The sequence below is a fragment of the Aricia agestis genome, chromosome Z, assembly GCF_905147365.1.
Source record: "Aricia agestis chromosome Z, ilAriAges1.1, whole genome shotgun sequence".
Lineage (NCBI taxonomy): Eukaryota > Metazoa > Arthropoda > Insecta > Lepidoptera > Lycaenidae > Aricia > Aricia agestis.
In genome coordinates this window covers 18,873,339-18,892,475 of record NC_056428.1, presented here as the reverse complement: position 1 = coordinate 18,892,475, position 19,137 = coordinate 18,873,339, and the positions used below count along the sequence as shown (strand labels likewise).

At 37.6% G+C, this 19,137-nt stretch overlaps 1 protein-coding gene across 1 annotated transcript; it reads left to right on the top strand.

The window, feature by feature from the left end:
* The first annotated feature begins 863 nt into the window (after positions 1–863).
* On the top strand, positions 864–14,477 carry LOC121739142 (glycerol kinase). The gene is made up of 10 exons (XM_042131480.1): positions 864–1,243; positions 1,613–1,786; positions 3,706–3,853; positions 6,039–6,190; positions 7,239–7,362; positions 7,880–8,004; positions 8,703–8,872; positions 11,692–11,827; positions 12,462–12,648; positions 13,715–14,477. Exons 1-10 carry the CDS (start codon positions 1,001–1,003, stop codon positions 13,813–13,815), a joined length of 1,560 nt encoding a protein of 519 aa, XP_041987414.1. The 5' UTR covers positions 864–1,000; the 3' UTR covers positions 13,816–14,477.
* The last annotated feature ends 4,660 nt before the right edge of the window (positions 14,478–19,137 follow it).

The window sequence follows — 19,137 nt, the reverse complement described above, 5'->3', positions numbered from 1 at the left end:
ACTGGCGAGTGAGATATCAAATCAGTTCGCCGCTGTTTCGCGTTAAGCAGGGTCTGTACGGGTTGTACTGTCAGGGTTGTACTAGAGGCGTACCGCGTAAATTTGGGGAATTCGCTACAAATTGGCAACTCTGCTTACGTGCATAGACTTTTAATATATACGCTTACGTGAGTTGCCACCTGTCAGCACCATAGCACTGGCGATGAGTAGGTTCTCTTAATTCGGCAGTATACTCGGGGTGGTCAGCTCCCTACTTTTTGCTTATATCGCAGCGGGGGCTAGACCTGGGCTGCCAATGTAGAAATATTTTAAAACTAATATTTTTTGTTAAATATACTTAGACACAAAATATTTGTGTCATTACGTCACAACTCACAAGAATGGCAGACATTTGTCTGCTATTGTCTTTGTTGTGTACGCGAATGATTTCTTGTAAATTGTAATCCCGTTCTTTTTTAATTATCGCAATAAATTTACTAAACTGTGCTGCCCATTAACGTTGAGTAGAGCTTCGATTCCTCTGTTTTTGAGCTTCTCCCCGTGCTTTACTGCTGTGAAAATTGTGTGATAGTGACTTTGCATTTGGTGTAAAAATCGTGTAAATTAGGGCGCTTTCCCACGAGACACGATACGACACGATTTAAGATAATTTATTGAAGTGGATGTTCCCCTCCGTGAGTAATTTGTATTCTGTGCTGCACTGGACTGTGTTCCTAAACTGCTAAGAGTTTAGGAACACAGTCCAGATCAGGGATTTCCCCCTAGATTTAGGGGGTTTTTAACCATGATAGGGGCAAAATAGGGGATTCTGGGGGGAAATTAAATAAGTTCAGGGGTACGGCGCCGAGATTATCTGGCAACACTGGAACACACCACAATTTTCCACCGCTCCAAGTATTTTGTTTATTATTTTGTTATGGACTTGAACGGTGATCAAAGTGCAATTAGATAAGCACACTGTTGCGTTGCGTAAAGAAGCAAGGGATTGTATTTTGCCATAATGTCGGGCTTCGGCAAGTTTGGTCCACTTGTGGGAGCGATTGACGAAGGAACATCCAGTGCAAGGTTTATTATATTCAAAGCAAATTCTTGTGATGTGGTTGCCACACACCAGAAAGAGTTGGAGCAGATATTCCCTCAGGAAGGATGGGTGGAACAGGACCCCATGGCTATATTAGAAGTGGTGGTTACGTGTGTAAACAAGGCTGTGGAGAAATTAATAGCTCTAGGAGGAAGTCCCAAGGTAATTCTTATCAGCTTATACAATATGACCAATACCTATATTGTATCTACCTTGTCTTGTCTCTTAATATACTTACTATAATCATTAATCGTTTATTATGTTGTAGATTGGCCTAATCTTTGACTCAAGTTTTCCCGAAACCCTAAATTTGTGAGGCTGATGCACATTTATGTTATGGCCTTGGCCTTTGTGCTTGTTTCATAATATATAAGCTTGCACATGTGAAAGCCCAACTTAAACTTGCCTTTTTAAATTTGTGAGGCTGATGCACATTTATGTTTATGGCCTGAGCCTTTGATTTTTGATGAAAATATTCACATATAGAAGTAAAACTATAGAATATTATTCTGTATTGGTATTATGTTACAGGACATCATAGCAGTTGGGGTAACAAACCAGAGAGAAACAACAATAGTGTGGGACAGAACAACAGGAAAACCTCTACACAATGCGATAGTGTGGCTGGACATGAGAACTTCATCTACAATAGACAAGCTATTAGAAATGGTGCCAAACAAAACTATGAACAAGAATTATTTGAAGGTATCTTAAACAAATTTTTTTAATGTACCACAAAACAAGCTGATCATCCAATGGTTTAGGGGTAATGCTGCTCATTGACACTTTCCAAAATCCTCTGGTGTAGGAAGACATATTCCTGTAATAGAAAAATCACAAACTGTACGGGCAAGCGCATACACAAAATTGTATCATCAGCATTTGACATGATTTTGGTAATTGTTAGCAATAAGATTAGTTCGCATTTGGTCATCAATAGTTCTGCGCGTACTCATATCATTTTATCAGTCAATCAATAAACAACTTTAGTATCAAAAACGGACCTTCTCTCTCTATTAAATCAATATCTAACTATCATAATAATATCGTGCCCACCATTGACCATACACAAAATATCTCACTAATAAAATATTTATGCAGCACAACACTTTTTAAGGTCTACTGTACTTATGTTATATTATGTCTGTCATGTGATTATACACTCTCTTCTTTGCCTGTGTTATATTATATTCAGTATATTATGTGCCTGCTTATTGTAGACAAAAGATAATAAACTTTGTTGCAATTGCAGTTGAAAAATTATGAAAACATTCATTTTAAGAAGTCATTAATTATGCATACAAGGCCAAGTTTTTCCTTTTTATTTAATGTCTATACATAAGAACATAAACAGTATGTGATAATATGTAAAATGGTTTACCAGAGAAATGAGGCAAAAATACATCATTATAATTCTTATCATATTGAATTATAATGATGTACGCAGTAATTAAAAACTTCTTTATCTAAAGTTGTGTAAATTGTATAGTACAAATGATAACAATGATCCATTATATTAGAAATATGTCTGTGTAATGGTTTTTAAATTACTATTGATAGTTATAAAGTCCTCTGTCTTATTTAACTTTGTTACATACAGTATATTGTATAGGTATTGGATTGTATAAGTTTATATATTTTATTATTTTTACAGACTATAGAGTATAGACTATAGAGTCTACTCTATAGTCTGGCCCTAGACCAGCCTTTCCCAAAGTAGGCGAAAACGCCCCCTTGTGGGTGCTGAAGTTCTAAAGGTATGGGATCCAGAATAAAAATGGGGGTGTTGTGTAGAGGAATGATTTGTTATTTCATTTCACTTGAGTGCATTTTAAATTGAAACAATGGGGGGCGCTAAAATGTAATTTGTTCTAAAGTGGGCTTAAGTATAAAAATAAGTTTGGGAACCCCTGCTTTAGACCAAGGGTTCCCTCTCTCAGATTAAAAACCGCTAAATAGAAATTTTGTGGTCTAGACTAGAGTCTAGTTAATCTAGATTGTGTCCCTCAGATTATAAACCATAGAAAATTAAGTTAAAAAGATGTTGCAACTTGCAACTTACAAGTATTAAAGTACTAACAGTATGGAATATCGGAATATGCACACTTAAGAATAATAATAAGAATAATTTTATTCATTTTAAATGACAGAAAACACTACCATTATAAAATATACAGAAAAATAACAGAATATAATAACAATAAAGAAAAAAAAAGCAGGAAATAAAAAAAAAAAACATTCTAAAACAAACAAAACATACATACGTTATGAAAAAAGGACAAAAATACGGCATGGCAGTGCTTTGCCACGAAAAAAAGAAAAGGGGGGTCGCTCAGGTTTTGACAGCAGCGTTGCCGCTGTCCCTGGTCTTCCGCAAGCACTTGTCCCCGTAGTATGTAAAACTTGTGTACTATGTATAATGTATATAAACATTTAATATATTCATTTAAATAATATATACTTAATATTTAAATATAAGATAATTAAAGACGTATCAGTTTGTGTATAATAAATAATAGTAACATAATATATAGCTAATTTAAAGTAGGTGTGAAATGCGTGACATATTTAAACATTAATATTGCACAATACAGTTTACAGTGACATAACCATACTATTTGCAGCCGCTCTGTGGACTACCAATGTCTCCATACTTCAGTGCGGTGAAGCTACGATGGCTGAGCGACAATGTGGAGTCAGTGCAAGTGGCAATGAAAAATGGAACATGTTGCTTCGGAACTGTTGACAGTTGGATCATCTGGAATTTGACAGGTAAACCAACATACTAACACAATAGACATAACGACATATAATTCTGTCTACTCTGATACTAAGTAGCCAAACCACAAGGTCAAAAATTTTACATTTTGACATTTAATATTTAGGTTTGTGGCTAGCCTTGGACTATAATAATTATATTGCAAATGCGAATGTTGTCTCACTGTGTCACCGCCAATAATGAGAATATGTACTTAGTCATAATTTTAAACATACATCTTTTATTAAAGGAGAGTTTAGGGGACTTTCATGAATTATGCAAGTCATTTAGGGAGGTTCTAGTCAAACCTCACCTTTCACGTACACGTCGGATTTAAGCTGAAGGGATAGCATTAGGGTCTTATCACACTAACGGCACAGTATAGCAATATGACATATCCCTACAGTAGTGAAACGAATGTACTTGCGCAGAGCAACGGAGGGGTACCCGCGGGGAAGCGGGCGGCGCGGGCCCGCGTACACAAACTCGCGGAGTTTGTATACCTGCGCCCACAGGGGTGACGTTGGCGCGTTGTCTACGAATTTTGTGTTGTAAAACGATAACTTATCTTATAATATGGGATATTATAATAAATGTTCAGTGTACGGATGTAAATTTGATTCAAAAAACAAAAAGGATTTAAATTTTCATAAATATCGGCTCACAGTTTACATTAATATTGTGTTGGCCTTGGCGGCATTTATTTGCATCTCTGTTTTATTGTTTACGTTGTAAGAAGTGTAACAAGGAGAGAAACAATATAGAATAAATTAAAATTCTGTCAAATACCCTGTTACATACTAATTAGTACCTACCTAGCTAGGTACACACACCAAGTGTAACATTTTGTCCTTTGGACCGCCCTTACCGCGCACGTAATAAGAGTTTTGAACAGGGATGTTAGACGGCCACTTGGAAATCCTTGTATCGGAGACAGAAAACTGGTATCGGAGACAGAAAACTGGTATGCCTGTGCTCCGCTCCGGCGCTGCGAACACTGATGACAAACTGTGTCGGAAGTCGCATCCCAGTGAAAAAAATTAATAATTTAATTTCGTATACTGTTAATAGAGGGCAGTAATCATCGAACGCACGGAAGAAATATCATTTTGAACTGCATTATCTTTTTGATATTATACTGCATAATTCGAGTATAAAATGTAAAATATATTGAAAAAAATTGATAAATGATTCATAACGAAGATTTTTATAAGAATCGCGGGTTCGTTTGCTTAACCAAACAATGGAAAAGAAGTCCGAAGTAAACAAATTGAGATTTCGAAAAAACATTTTTACACACAACACAGCTGTTTATCGAGACTGCTTGCTATAAAAAAGTTTTATATTATAAAGGAAATCTGATTGGAATGTTTTTACATGCATCTTTGAAATTTGCCGGTTATTCTATATGGTCAGTGTATTTTGGTCGGTCAAGGGCCAATCTTGGTGTTTTTGTGTACAAGGACCGAGTAGTCTTGGTACATGGTACGTGGAACCAAAACCTGGTATGTGTACCAAGAAATTGGTACATCTGACATCCCTGGTTTTGAAGTGCTTCTCTTACACCTGACATGTGATTAATTATTGGATATTTTATATATTCGAAATTTCGAATGCGTCTTCATTATTAATCCTTCGATCGTGATTCATGGATCCTTGGAAATCTATTGTTATTCTATTGTGTCTCGCTCACCGCCCACCGGTGAGCTTATGGGGCTTGATGGGTTAATTAAATTTTTAAATAGAGAACTAAAATCATCTAAAAATAAAGTTTCACGTAAATATCTGGCAGTACGTCATAATATGTAAATATAACACGCGGATTAAACAGATTAAATGATAACATGTTCATTACAAGCACAATATTTTATTTTTATTTTATTTCCCGTTTCGTGGTAACCCTGGCATATCTGCTCGGTACCTGTCATCGGTGGCGGCATCGTGCGACATCAAAGGCGTTTCGTTACTGTAGGGACTAATATTGCTATACTGTGCTAACGGTTTGCGGGCAGAACCTTTGCGCGGCGCTCATACATCTAGCGAGCGCTGCGAATCCGTTGCGAATTCGTCGCGTGCTGATCGCCTAGCTTGCTGGGCCTGCAAAATCACTATTCTTCGTGATGATTATAATGACAAGGATCATATTTCAATTTTATTATGAATACGGTAATGTTATTTGAAGTAATGCATATGTTTCAGGCGGCGCGGCGGGCGGGGTACATATAACTGACGTGTCGAATGCTTCCAGGACCATGCTGATGAATATACAGACGCTCAAGTGGGAGCCGCTCCTGCTCAAGTTCTTTGAGGTGCCCCGGGCCGTGTTGCCCGAGATTAAGTCTAGCTCCGAGGTAAATATATCATTAAGTAGTCTTTTAATTAGTAGATTTTATAAGCAGTTACACTTATTATTCACACAACAGTCACACTTATTATTCAGTTTACTCAGTTCTTACTGAGTATCAACGTGTGTAGCGTTGACACTCAGTATGAATAGAGTGAATGTGATAATTTTTTTTATTTTTATGAAAGAAGGGGGCAAACGAGCAAACGGGTCACCTGATGGAAACCAACTTCCGTCGCCCATGGACACTCGCAGCATCAGAAGAGCTGCAGGTGCGTTGCCGGCCTTTTAAGAGGGAATAGGGTAATAGGGGAGGGTAGGGATGGGAAGGGAAGGGAATAGGAGAGGGTAGGGGAGGGAATTAGGCCACCGGTAAACTCACTCACTCGGCGAAACACAGCGCAAGCGCTGTTTCACGCCGGTTTTCTGTGAGAACGTGGTATTTCTCCGGTCGAGCCGGCCCATTCGTGCCGAAGCATGGCTCTCCCACGTATAAAATATATTAATAGATAATAAAATGAATTTGGCGATCGGTATCCAAATATCATTACACACTCTTTACATAACCAACGGAAGAATTTTATACGCGCTCAGCGATTATAAAATTCTTTATTTGAGCGCGTATCGACATTGATTGCTATGAGAGCGGCCTAATAATTTGGACTGAAACTTTTGGCGGTTTCATCATAAAAATCAAACTATTGTTTTGTTGCTTACTACGCCTCTCGCCCCCATGCTCCAGTGCCATTAGAGCTTGCATGTCGACTCAGAGATCGTGAGTTTGATTCGCATATTGCAACAACTTAAAGTGCGGTTTCTAAGATTGATTAGGAGAATGCAGGCTGATCACCTAATTTTCTAATAAGAATTAGCATGATTCATGAACCGGATGGACATGTAAAAAATCGGCTCTGCTACTGCTTTCTCCCAAGTCTCATCAGTCATCTTTTGGATTACGAGAAAGGAAAATAGTGTTCTTGCTTATACTGCCCTCGCTAGTGTAAAAGTACTTCTGCTTGAGTGTATAATAATAAAAAAAAATACAATAATTTCAGATATACGGTCGCATATCATCGGGTCCGCTGCAGGGAGTGCCACTGTCAGGTTGTCTGGGCGACCAGCAAGCGGCGCTAGTCGGTCAGATGTGTCTACAGAAGGGACAGGCGAAAGCTACATACGGTAAGGGATCTTCGTTATTTCATCACCAAGACTGGACAGTTATTGAATTAGTTGCATACAAATTCTACGAGTAATTAACGTCCTCACTTTAAGAAGTTTCTAAAACTTACTCTTTGCTCTGGTTTATTTCGTCAAAATATTATATTGGATACATAAATTATATATTCTTTAAAAACTGTGTCCTACTATTTTATACGTGGGAGAGCCATGCTTCGGCACGAATGGGCCGGCACGACCGGAGAAATACCACGTTCTCACAGAAAACCGGCGTGAAACAGCGCTTGCGCTGTGTTTGGCCGAGTGAGTGAGTTTACCGGAGGCCCAATCCCCTACCCTATTCCCTTCCCTACCCTCCCCTATTACCCTATTCCCTCTTAAAAGGCCGGCAACGCTCTTGCAGCTCTTCTGATGCTGCGAGTGTCCATGGGCGATGGAAGTTGCTATCCATCAGGTGACCCGTTTGCTCGTTTGCACCCTTATATCATAAAAAAAATTACAATTTTTTTATTTTGTACAGGTACAGGATGTTTCGTGTTATACAACACGGGAGACAAGCGAGTGGACTCCAGTCGGGGTCTGCTAACTACAGTGGCTTACCAACTCGGTGCGAATACTCCACCGTGCTATGCGTTGGAGGGGTCGGTATGTATGAAAAAGTTTGTATGTACTATCAAGGAAGTTGATTCCTAGGCAGTTGACAGACACACGTCATTTGGTCGGATCATGTCAATTCAATGTTAATGGTGATCTGTCGGTTTGCGCGACAACGCGACCAAACCACGTAGGTCCCCCTTCTGCTTAGGAATCAACTTCTCTGATAGTACTATTACAGAAATTCATAATTAGGCAGATCACGGTCTGACGTTATTTGTTCGAGTTATGTCAAACCGAGCCGACAGAACGTTTTAGCAGACGTCTGTGAAAATTACCTTTGGTTAGCTATCATGTCATTCATGGCTAATGAGGTACATTCTGATAAAAGACGGGCAGACAGACAGAAATACAGACACAGTAATAGGGTGCTGTTTCTTACCCTTTGGGCTTGGAAGTTGGAACACTTAAAAAAAAGTCGAATCGTAATGCTTAACTGTTAAAACATTAATTCCTTGCTAAAGTATGCATTAGGAAGAAAAATAAATCTGACACACAGCTAGCAGCACCAAAACAAAACCCTACATTAAGGGCCTGTTTCACCACTTCCTGATAAGGCTATCCAGTATCCACCACTTAACTTGACAGATGAAGTATGGATAATCTGTCAGAAAAGTTGTAAATAGCCTATTCGGCACTTTATCAGAAAGTGCTGAAACAGGCCCTAATCTAATTTTCTTAATTTACAGGTGGCTATAGCGGGGGCGGCGCTAGGTTGGCTTCGCGACAACATGGGTCTGATAGAGAGCGCCAGCGACTCGCAGGCGATAGCCGAGACCGCCACCGACAATGGCAGCGTAGTATTCGTGCCGGCTTTCAGCGGGCTATATGCGCCGTATTGGCGGCAAGACGCTAGAGGGTAAGTTTTCAAAATAAGGGGATGAAGAGGCGTAGGTGGTAGCTGAGTCCGCCTCTGACAACGGCAGCGTAGTATTCGTGCCGGCGTTCAGCGGGCTGTACGCGCCGTATTGGCGGCAGCTGGCAGGACGCTAGGGGGTGACTTTTGAAAATTAGGGGGTTAAAAGGCATAGGCAGTAGCTGAGACCGTCTCTGACAACGGCAGCGTAGTATTCCTGTCGGCGTTCAGTGGGCTGTACGCGCCGTATTGGCGGCAGTACGCTAGGGGGTGAGTTTTGAAAATTAGGGGGTTAAAAGGCATAGGCAGTAGCTGAGACCGTCTCTGACAACGGCAGCGTAGTATTCCTGTCGGCGTTCAGCGGGCTGTACGCGCCGTATTGGCGGCAGTACGCTAGGGGGTGAGTTTTGAAAATTAGGGGGTTAAAAGGCATAGGCAGTAGCTGAGACCGTCTCTGACAACGGCAGCGTAGTATTCCTGTCGGCGTTCAGCGGGCTGTACGCGCCGTATTGGCGGCAGTACGCTAGGGGGTGAGTTTTGAAAATTAGGGGGTTAAAAGGCATAGGCAGTAGCTGAGACCGTCTCTGACAACGGCAGCGTAGTATTCCTGTCGGCGTTCAGTGGGCTGTACGCGCCGTATTGGCGGCAGTACGCTAGGGGGTGAGTTTTGAAAATTAGGGGGTTAAAAGGCATAGGCAGTAGCTGAGACCGCTACTGACAGTGGCAGAAAACAAAGTAAAATGTTTTGGAAATAAGGTACCAAATTCAAAAATTATTTTGAAGCACGCTGCTAAGATAAATAATTTTAATGCTAAAATGGGACAAAGGCCTATGGGGGATTTTGTATGGACTCCATCCCCACCCTTCAACAGTCATGGGATGCGTCTCGATTTGTTCACTGGGACCCAGAAAAGTCTTAAGTACCAGTGTCAGTTTCAAAATCAATTGGGTTTATTAAAAAAATAAACTTTTCTCCAAAAAAAAGGTGTTTATTTTTGAACAAAAAAAATCACTTCTTTCTACAAACAAAAAGCATATCAGGGTTCCGTAGTCAACAAGGAACCCTCATAGTTTCGGTCTGTCCATCAGTCTGTGTGTCTGTCTGTCTGTCCACGATTTTTCTCAGAGACTATACGACCTACAAAGCTGTAATTCGGCATATGTAGGCATGTTAACTTAATGATGGCGACAAAATGGTATATAAAATCTTTTTTTTTTATGGTACCTCCCCATACACATCAAGCAGGGGTGATTTTTTTTCCTCGTCCATCCTATCGTGTGGGGTGTCGTTTTGGGTACGTTTTTAAAAAATATTATTCAGAGTATTCAAAGATCATTTTCCGATTTAGGGATCCACTTGTGAAATATGAAGTTTTAAAGTGGAAAAAATCGTTAGAGTCCCCTTCCACTAGCTCAAATTATTTTAGCTCAGGTTTAGGTGTTTAGCTCAGGTTGCTTCTGGAAATATGGAAAAATTCGTAGGAGATATTATGTTGTCTTTAAAGGATTACACGTTATTACACTTTAAAGGACTATCACGGCTAAGAAAACTTCATAAATAAGTAATTGAGTAATAGTCGATCAACTAAAAAAATGTATTCGAAGAAGTATAAAGAAACTCTTCGTTCAAATTCTTTTGAACGTAAATGAGATGGTATTGTTGGTAGTGAAAAACACGTTACAAATGTACATTCATTGACGATATAAAAATTATCAAAAACTAGCGGTACTACAGAGCCCTAAATTACGCGTGACCCGATACACACTGTTCTGGTTTTTAATTTCATGTACAAACAAATGGCGATTTAATTGAAGACAATAATATTAATATGATCTCCATATTTTAACACTATTTATTCGCACAGTAAGGAAATGCGTATGTAAAAGAGAAAAAATAAAATAAAAACAATATATTATTATAAAACCTAAGGCCGCGTCACCATCAAACACGGCGCGGCATCGTCACCGCGCTACGATACGACGCAGCCACCCTGACACGTGACGCGTATTCCGACTTCCGGTACCACGAACAGTGCGCTGCCCCGTGGCCCATTAAGTTTGATTGAAATCTGACAATATTTCCACTACGCGACTTTGTTTGATAGGTATTTCACATGCCTCGTTTAAGTTTGGAACGCCATTTTTCGGAAGTTTCACCCTGAATAGGGGCGCGCGGTGCACCGTTCGTGTCACCGGGACACTATGCGGCGTCGCACCGTGTCAGGGCCAGTACCACGAAACGGTTTTGAGACTCAAACAATCGCACGAGAATGCCGCGTCCTGCTCTAACAACGTTATTTCACGTTTGTTAGAGTAGGACGCAACATTCTCGTGCAATGGTTTGAGTCTCAAAACCGTTTCGTGGTACGGGCCCTGGGTGGCGGCATCGTGTCATGGCACGATGACGACGCCGCGCCAAGTTTGATGGAATTGCACTGTAACCCCACGTATTTGACAGATGTCGCCATAGTAAAAAAAACTCTATTCTAGTAGATCTTTCGAATGAGACCTGTTTCTGCTCTGTTGTTTGGTGGGGACGTTTCTTCTCATAGTCCTTTTTAAGACGATATCAAAGGAAGTGGAAAGGGGAAAAATTGGCATGAGTATATCGCATAGGATTTTAGCAATCAGCTGAGAAAATAAAACATACTTATGGTATTAAATACAATAAATTTATGGTGACGCTTCTCACCTTCTATAATGCTTTTTACATCTGTTTCGGTGATGGCATCCGTACAATCGCAATCAGGAGTTATTTTTATAATATTACAAAGTAACTTTACAATTTCACTGTGACAAGTATATGACAATGTTATTTTCAGTGTAATTTGCGGCATAACAGAGGACACGAAATCTAACCACATAATAAAAGCGGCGTTAGAGGCGGTGTGCTATCAAGTTAGAGATATATTGGACGCTATGAACGAGGACTGTGGGATACCACTGCAAGTTTTAAAGGTATGTAGGATCATCGACTGTAATATAAAGTCATATACACCAGAAAATATAGGTATTCAGCAAATATTATACTTTTTTAAATATAAAAAAGAGACAACTATACTCGCTTTCACTTTTGTTTGTTCGTAATGGTGTGTTACTTTTAGTTCCTGCATCAATAAATTATGTTGTTATGAAATAAAAAAAGCTTTATTTCCGAATAGGTTACATACAAAATGTAACTCTTTCTGGAAAGTCTATGTTGCCTTATGCCAACCGCCGGTTAAATCTGATCGCACGTTTGTCAGCACCGTACACGTTGTTCGCGTCAAACGCTCCGCATAGCACACATGAATGTGCAATCACCTGAAGGAACTGTTATGTTAAACATTGTGGCTAGAGTATTATAGAATACTTACCTGTAAGAATTGACAGCCGTTTGATACAAGGATTGATGTAGAACTCCATAGGTGGAGTTATAATAGTGGATAACGATAGTTTTTGAAACCGCCCCGTGAGTGTCCGCCGTTTGTCCTTAGATATGTAAATTGTTTTGCTTGTTGAATTGCTGTCGCATACAGAATCACCCTGCCCCCTAGCGTCAAATATCAACCACCATAATTGCTTTAATGACCTATAATACTACAATTTGTAGGTCGACGGAGGAATGACATACAATGCCCTCGTGATGCAGATGCAATCGGACCTAATAGGTATAGAGGTGGTTCGAGCCGGTTTCACAGAGAGTACGGCGCTCGGCGCGGCCCTTGTGGCATACTGGGGCTTGGAACAATCCGAACAAAATTTGGAAAACCACAGTAAGAGCATCAAAATCGCTACAGGTAAAATGTTTCTTTATATGCATACAACTTGGCGTTGTTACCATGGCCCCCGTAAGGGCTACTGGCACCTGTGTGCAAAAAAAGGATTTTGGGGCCCCTTTAGGCAAATTTTTTGGGTCCTTAGTTTGGGCGCCCCTAAAGATAGCGATTTGGCGCCCAATGATTGTTACAAATATGAAATGGATATGTCTATAGGGGAAATCCATAGTTGACAGTTATCTAATTTTTATTGCACCTTAGATTTTCGTTTGAAAACACTATAAAAGCTGAAAATAAGGTTTTCTGTAGTATAACTTAATAATTGTGTGTTCTACTGTACATGTTCTCCCTGATAATGATGAACAACATGCAAATATTTAATCTTTGATAACAAAAAACAATTAACATTTTACATTCTCAATATTAAATACAGACAGTAGACTGGACTAGAGCAATATTATGTATCATAATAAATAAGTTGAAGAAAAGGGCGCACCCAGGATTTCAGGGCAGGTCATACGTGTTTCGAAAAGATGGTCGGATTGGTATATTGAAAAAAAAACAAAATATCTTACTGAAAAGATGTTTTGTTTCCAACACTTAATTTTGCGCACAGTAGGTAACACGTTTTTAATACCCATTTGCCAGGAAAATTTACTTTTATTTAAAATCCCCTACCTGGGTACGCCCCGCCCATGGTTGAAGTAATAAATTTATTAAGTAATACATAAAATAAATAAAAAATGTTTTATTTCTGAGTAGATTTTTAAAAAATACTTTCAGAATGTTAATATTAGCTACGGTGCCTACCACCGGTTCGGGAACTATCCCGGCGAAAAGAACCGGCGTAATAAACTCGCACGGAGCCCACTTTTTTTACCAAAAAAAGGGAGGTTAAAAAATTATTCTTTTAAAATAAAATTTACAGTGCTGTAACTTTAAATTATACAATGTCAACGTACAAAATAGACAAAAATAAGATATTAGATATAATTTTTACTCTATTAAATTACGTAAGATTTATTATATTTAAACAAATATAATTAATGTAAATACTTAAATATAATATTTTACTCTTATCTTACAGGTACCACTTACACCCCCAAAATATCAGAGGACGAAAGAGACATGAGATACAAGCAGTGGAAGATGGCCGTAGAGAGGTCCTTGGGATGGGAGCAGAATTAAGTGTCTCCTTTTCAACTGCCCTACTTTTGGGGCGATTTGACGGTGAGGATCGATTCACATTGCGACGCGACGATACAATGCGATGCATCGTAAAATTAATCATACAAAACTGAACTTTATTGACTAGACACAGATATACACATTGGATTGACAGACTTGTCGCTTGCAGTCAGGCTGCGTTTTGCAAATTTTAAGTCATTTTAAATGCATCGCAACATCTTGTGACGTAGCAATGTGAATTGACCCTAAAATATATCACAGTAAAATATTTTGACGTTGGTTCTAGGCATTTGTTTCTCGTCTGTTGCACTGTGTCAAAAGTAAACAAAATTGTATAATTCGTATAAGGTGAAACGTACTTAAAGTCAAATAAAAGTCTATTTTTATCTTATCGACGTTCATATTAATGGAAGTGTTTTGTGAGATGAAAGGCTTCAATAATTCTTCCTTTGGTCGAAAAGGATTAAATCTTTTTTTGGTCAAAGAGTATCTGGACTATAATATTTTTATTAAAAATATTCTAAATACTATGGTATCTCTGATTCATAAATGAAAGGTTTAATACCCCTGCTAGTTTCTTGATGTGACATAACGCTTTGCTACCGCCATGACACTTACTCCGCGTTCCATTTAATGTTAAAAGCGACCAAAACGCTCAAAGTAGGAGTGATTTTGAGCGTTTTGATCGATTTTAATATCAAATGGAACGCGGGGTTAGCGATGAGTTATGTCAAATCCCGCTATCGAAGTCAGGAAATGCATTATTTAAAAAGTATATTACTTTTTAATTTAATCGATGAATATTATTATTATTAAGGGTTGCTTTATGAATTAATGCCTGTGGTGCCTTAGGGAAAGATGGTTGCACAAAATGATATGTGTTAAAACAATATTATAATTCACAATACAATAGGCATGATGACTATTTTTTTTTTCTTATCGGTAATTGAAGGACACTTAAAAAATAGAAACATCGTTGAAATTCCTCTGATAGCTTATAAATTCACCAAGATATGACAATTCAAATATCTCATAAAAAAGACCTGCCCGAAACGCTCCATACAAAGTGCTATGAAAGACTGACGTCAGTCTTTCGTAGTTTGTACGCATCGGGAGACAACTTTGTTCGACAGGTATATTAAATATTGCGTTTATGAAAGTGGTTTCATAAAAAAAAGTTGCTTTTAATTGCATAAGTTATCAAATTGTATACAAATATTAAGAAATTTAATTTAAAAAAAAATCGACTTGAATATCCAACTTTAAAGGCGCATAACAAAAAAAATACAAATGCTATCAAGCTGAAATTTTGGAAACACTTATTTTTTACCGTGATTTCTTTATTTTATTAACAAAATTCGCTAATCTTTGACCTTGTCATCATCCCTATTATCAGAGATGTTGAATTATAGGCAGATGGCGGACCTACGTAATTTGGTCGCCTTGTGTCAAACCTAGCCAAGAGATCACGACTAGCATTCATTTGACAATAAACCAACCGAATGACGTAGAAACACCACCTGCCTTTGAATTAATTTTTTTAGATGTAACCTATTGTACACTTTTTTTTGGGTCTTGATTGCGAAGTTGTCTATGACATGCACATTCGACGATGTTTAGTATATACTATAGAGTATAGACTATAGACAATGCTCGTTGGGGGCATGTATGAACATGCCCCAACGAGCATTGTCTAAATAGTCAAACATCTCTACACTCTACACTTTAAAAAACTTGTCAGTAAGACTGTACAGTAAAACGCGAATGAACAATAAACTAGCATTGCCGATTTATCACAGAAGAGTAAATTTGTCGTGTCCTCGGGTCGATTCAGACCGCAACGCGTACATACATTTCTATTTCAATTATTGCGTGAGACGTCTTGCAAATCTGTCAAATCCATACAAATTTAGAAATACATCTACGCGTCGCGTTGCGGTGTGTTTGGGCCCTTAGGAGGCAAATAAACCAGAGACTAGATCTACGCAAGTATGATGTAACACTATTGTTTTGCCATTATGTACTTATACTATATATTATGTTAGTAACATGGTTAAGGACGCTATCACATTTTTTCACAAATATCAGCGATTTTCAGGTACCATTTTAAAGAATTAGGAGTCACACTGCGAGGATATTTTGGTTTGAAATAAACGATAATAATATATTAATCTCCACGTCTATGCTATAAAAATGTTATAGCCGCATACAAAATTTTCACTTAAATACGTTTTAACCATCACAACAATCGCAAAAGATGATTTTGGGTTTGGTTAGGTTTGATTATGTACCATTATAGCTAAATACACTGAACTAAGAAAAATAAATATACAAAAAAAATGTTGCCTAATTAGTCCCCTGTACGAATAGCTAAATATTTTAAATAAAAATAAATAACATTTCCTAAGAAAAATAAGAAACGCTCTCAAATTTCTTCATACATTTTCGCCCTATCAAGAACACGGCGAGCGTCGTAACCGCCACTGTACAAGGCGCGCTGATATTGAATGTTATTTTAATGTCCTTAACGTCGATATTCGTACTGACCTGCTAATTTTTGTAATAATTTTTGTGATAGCGTCCTTAAAATAGCGGAAAATAAGTTTAATAAGAAACCTACTGTCATTGTAAAATTTCTGAAGATTTGACGATTTATTAACCGACTTCAAAAAAAGGAGGTTATCAATTCGACGCGTATGTATGTAACATTTCCAGAACTTTGTATTTGTTAATCTATAGCAGCTTCTGATCAAATGTGCCAAATCCAAAAGTGTATGTATGTATGTATGTTTTTATGTTTCAGTGGTTTTTGAGATAGGGAATTTTAATTCTTAATTACGTACAACTTGAAGTCGGTTTTATCTTTTTAAAATACTATTTTATTATAAACCAAAAGGTTAGTCGTGCAAAACGTGTCGCGAAGAGTCACTGAATTTTTTTGTCAGCGTTTCAAAATATATATCCTAATTCCTATATATCCTATATGACGCAAAGGTCGGAGCAGAGGGCGCTAATAACACATACAGTAAAAAATCCGACAAGGTGCAGACATAGATCATGATCTATGTCTGTGGTGCCTGAGTAGCCTGACATATCAGAATGTTAACTGAAATCTTTTTGTTTACGGTACCTATGTGCTGGACGCTGGTGATGCCTCTAGCGTGGAAACATTGCAGTAATATATCTTATTGAACTTTATATAACTATATAAAAATATAAAACTATGTATATATTATTTACTAAACCTAGGAATGTTTAGTGCGCTTGATAAGATGTGACTATTCATTTATTGTTATTATGGTGTAATGATAATGATTGTGTGTTACCTGAGCAATACTACATCGAATTTTGTTGTAAATTAGATCATTCCCTAGTGTAGTGTTGTTGGTAGTTAAAGATATTATGGGCTATATCTATCGTTGAATAAAAATATTTTAAAAATTCCCTTTTTTATTTAACGGCTATACCATTAAGGGCTCCCACACATAACTGCGATATCGCATCGCAACGCAAATATATTTTGCGACAAAATTAAAATGACATTGCGATGCGATGCTAATTCGCAGTGTGGGAGCCCTAAATCAATGTGAATATGAAACAACTAGCTGTTGCCCGCGACTTCGTCCGCGTGGACTTCAGTTTATAGCGCGCGATGTCAACAAAATTTGTGTCAAAAGCTTTTATAAAAAAAAACCCTGGTACCCCTTAAATCAAAACAGCTGTGCAGTGTGCACATAATATTTCATTTTTTTTAAATTAAACTTTATATATTATGCCAAATTTTAAAGCTTATTTAGCCCCCTTAACTTTACCCATAAACTATTTATCATTGATAGGTTTAAGGTTACGTCACTGTATAATGTATATTATAATATTAAGTACTGACTTATTAAATAACGTAGAAAAGAAATTACGATCGAAAAACCTCTTATAGAAAGATGTTAGTCAAGCGTTAGCGCGATGTAAAAGACGCACGGCGCCATCTAGTATGAATTTTTGGAACTAACTTAATTTGAACAAATTTTCGTATTTTCACCCCCTTACAACCTTTTTTTCCAGTAAAAAAGTAGCCTATGTTCTTTCTCAGGCTTCAGACTATCTGTATACAAAATTTCATTACAATCGGTTCGGTAGTTTTGGCGTGAAAGCGAGACAGACAGACAGACAGACAGACAGACAGAGATACTTTCGCATTTATAATATTAGTATAGATTATTAAATCTGGTAAGTACTAATACCTGCTGATAAGTAGTTTGGCATGGTTTGTACCAGCGCAACGTTACTATTGCATATTTTTAGATTAAAAAGTAGTTATTGTAAGATAATAATAATTGTAGTAGTCAGACATACGATATCGCGGACTTTTACGTTGATATTAATGTCCTCTATAAGACTATAGTACATCACTTTGCGATAAGTAAGTATAGTCTATAATTTATAAAGCATAAGCAAGAAGGAATATTTTGGTAGATTTTTCACACAATTATTAACACTTAATACGGTTCCCTTTTTTCTCTCATTAAATATAGCCTATATTCAGCAGAAATAGTGTGGATTAAAAAATATGCATTAATACTTCCATCGTGCATCGGCATCGTGGGTATCGCAAACACAATAGATCTTCAATTGTTATGCTGGCAGCCGGCTGCCGCTATTGGAGATTTATAGTTAAAGAAATTAAATAATTATAATAGCAATCAAAAATAATAGTCATTCAAAACTTATTTTAAAAAGTTCTAAAAATATTACTTTCGTAGTCATAACTTTTAAAGCTTTTTTGAAATTAGGATTATAATAATGAAGCACGATAGTCTATATCAAATCAATAAAGCAGCACCCGGCTGTCGCATAACTATTGAAAATCTATTGTGTCTGCGATTCCCACGATCGAGGTAATATTTACGTGGACTCTCCGGGCGAGCACACCCGCGCGGCGCGCCTTGACGACGCCCAATTCGCAACGTGCAGCAGAAATCGTAATATTTTAATTTCGCCATAACATTAAAACCAAACGTCCAATTTTAATCATTCAAAGACCAAATATTATCTACATTAACTGTACTTAGTGATGAAATAATTTATTTTGATAAGGGTCAATAGCATGATTTAAATAAACGCATTTAAATATAGTCCAAAAAAAATTCTAGATTTTTTAATAAAAAAATGGTTATTGTGCCTCACTCAACATAGATAGGTATAGTGTGTCGCGGACTTTTTTGTAGATATTTAAAAGATCTATAATTACTTAGAACATTTTATGCCTCTATCTTTTATAGTTTAGGCAGCGTACGCAAAATAAGTAACTTTTCTGGTTGATTTTTT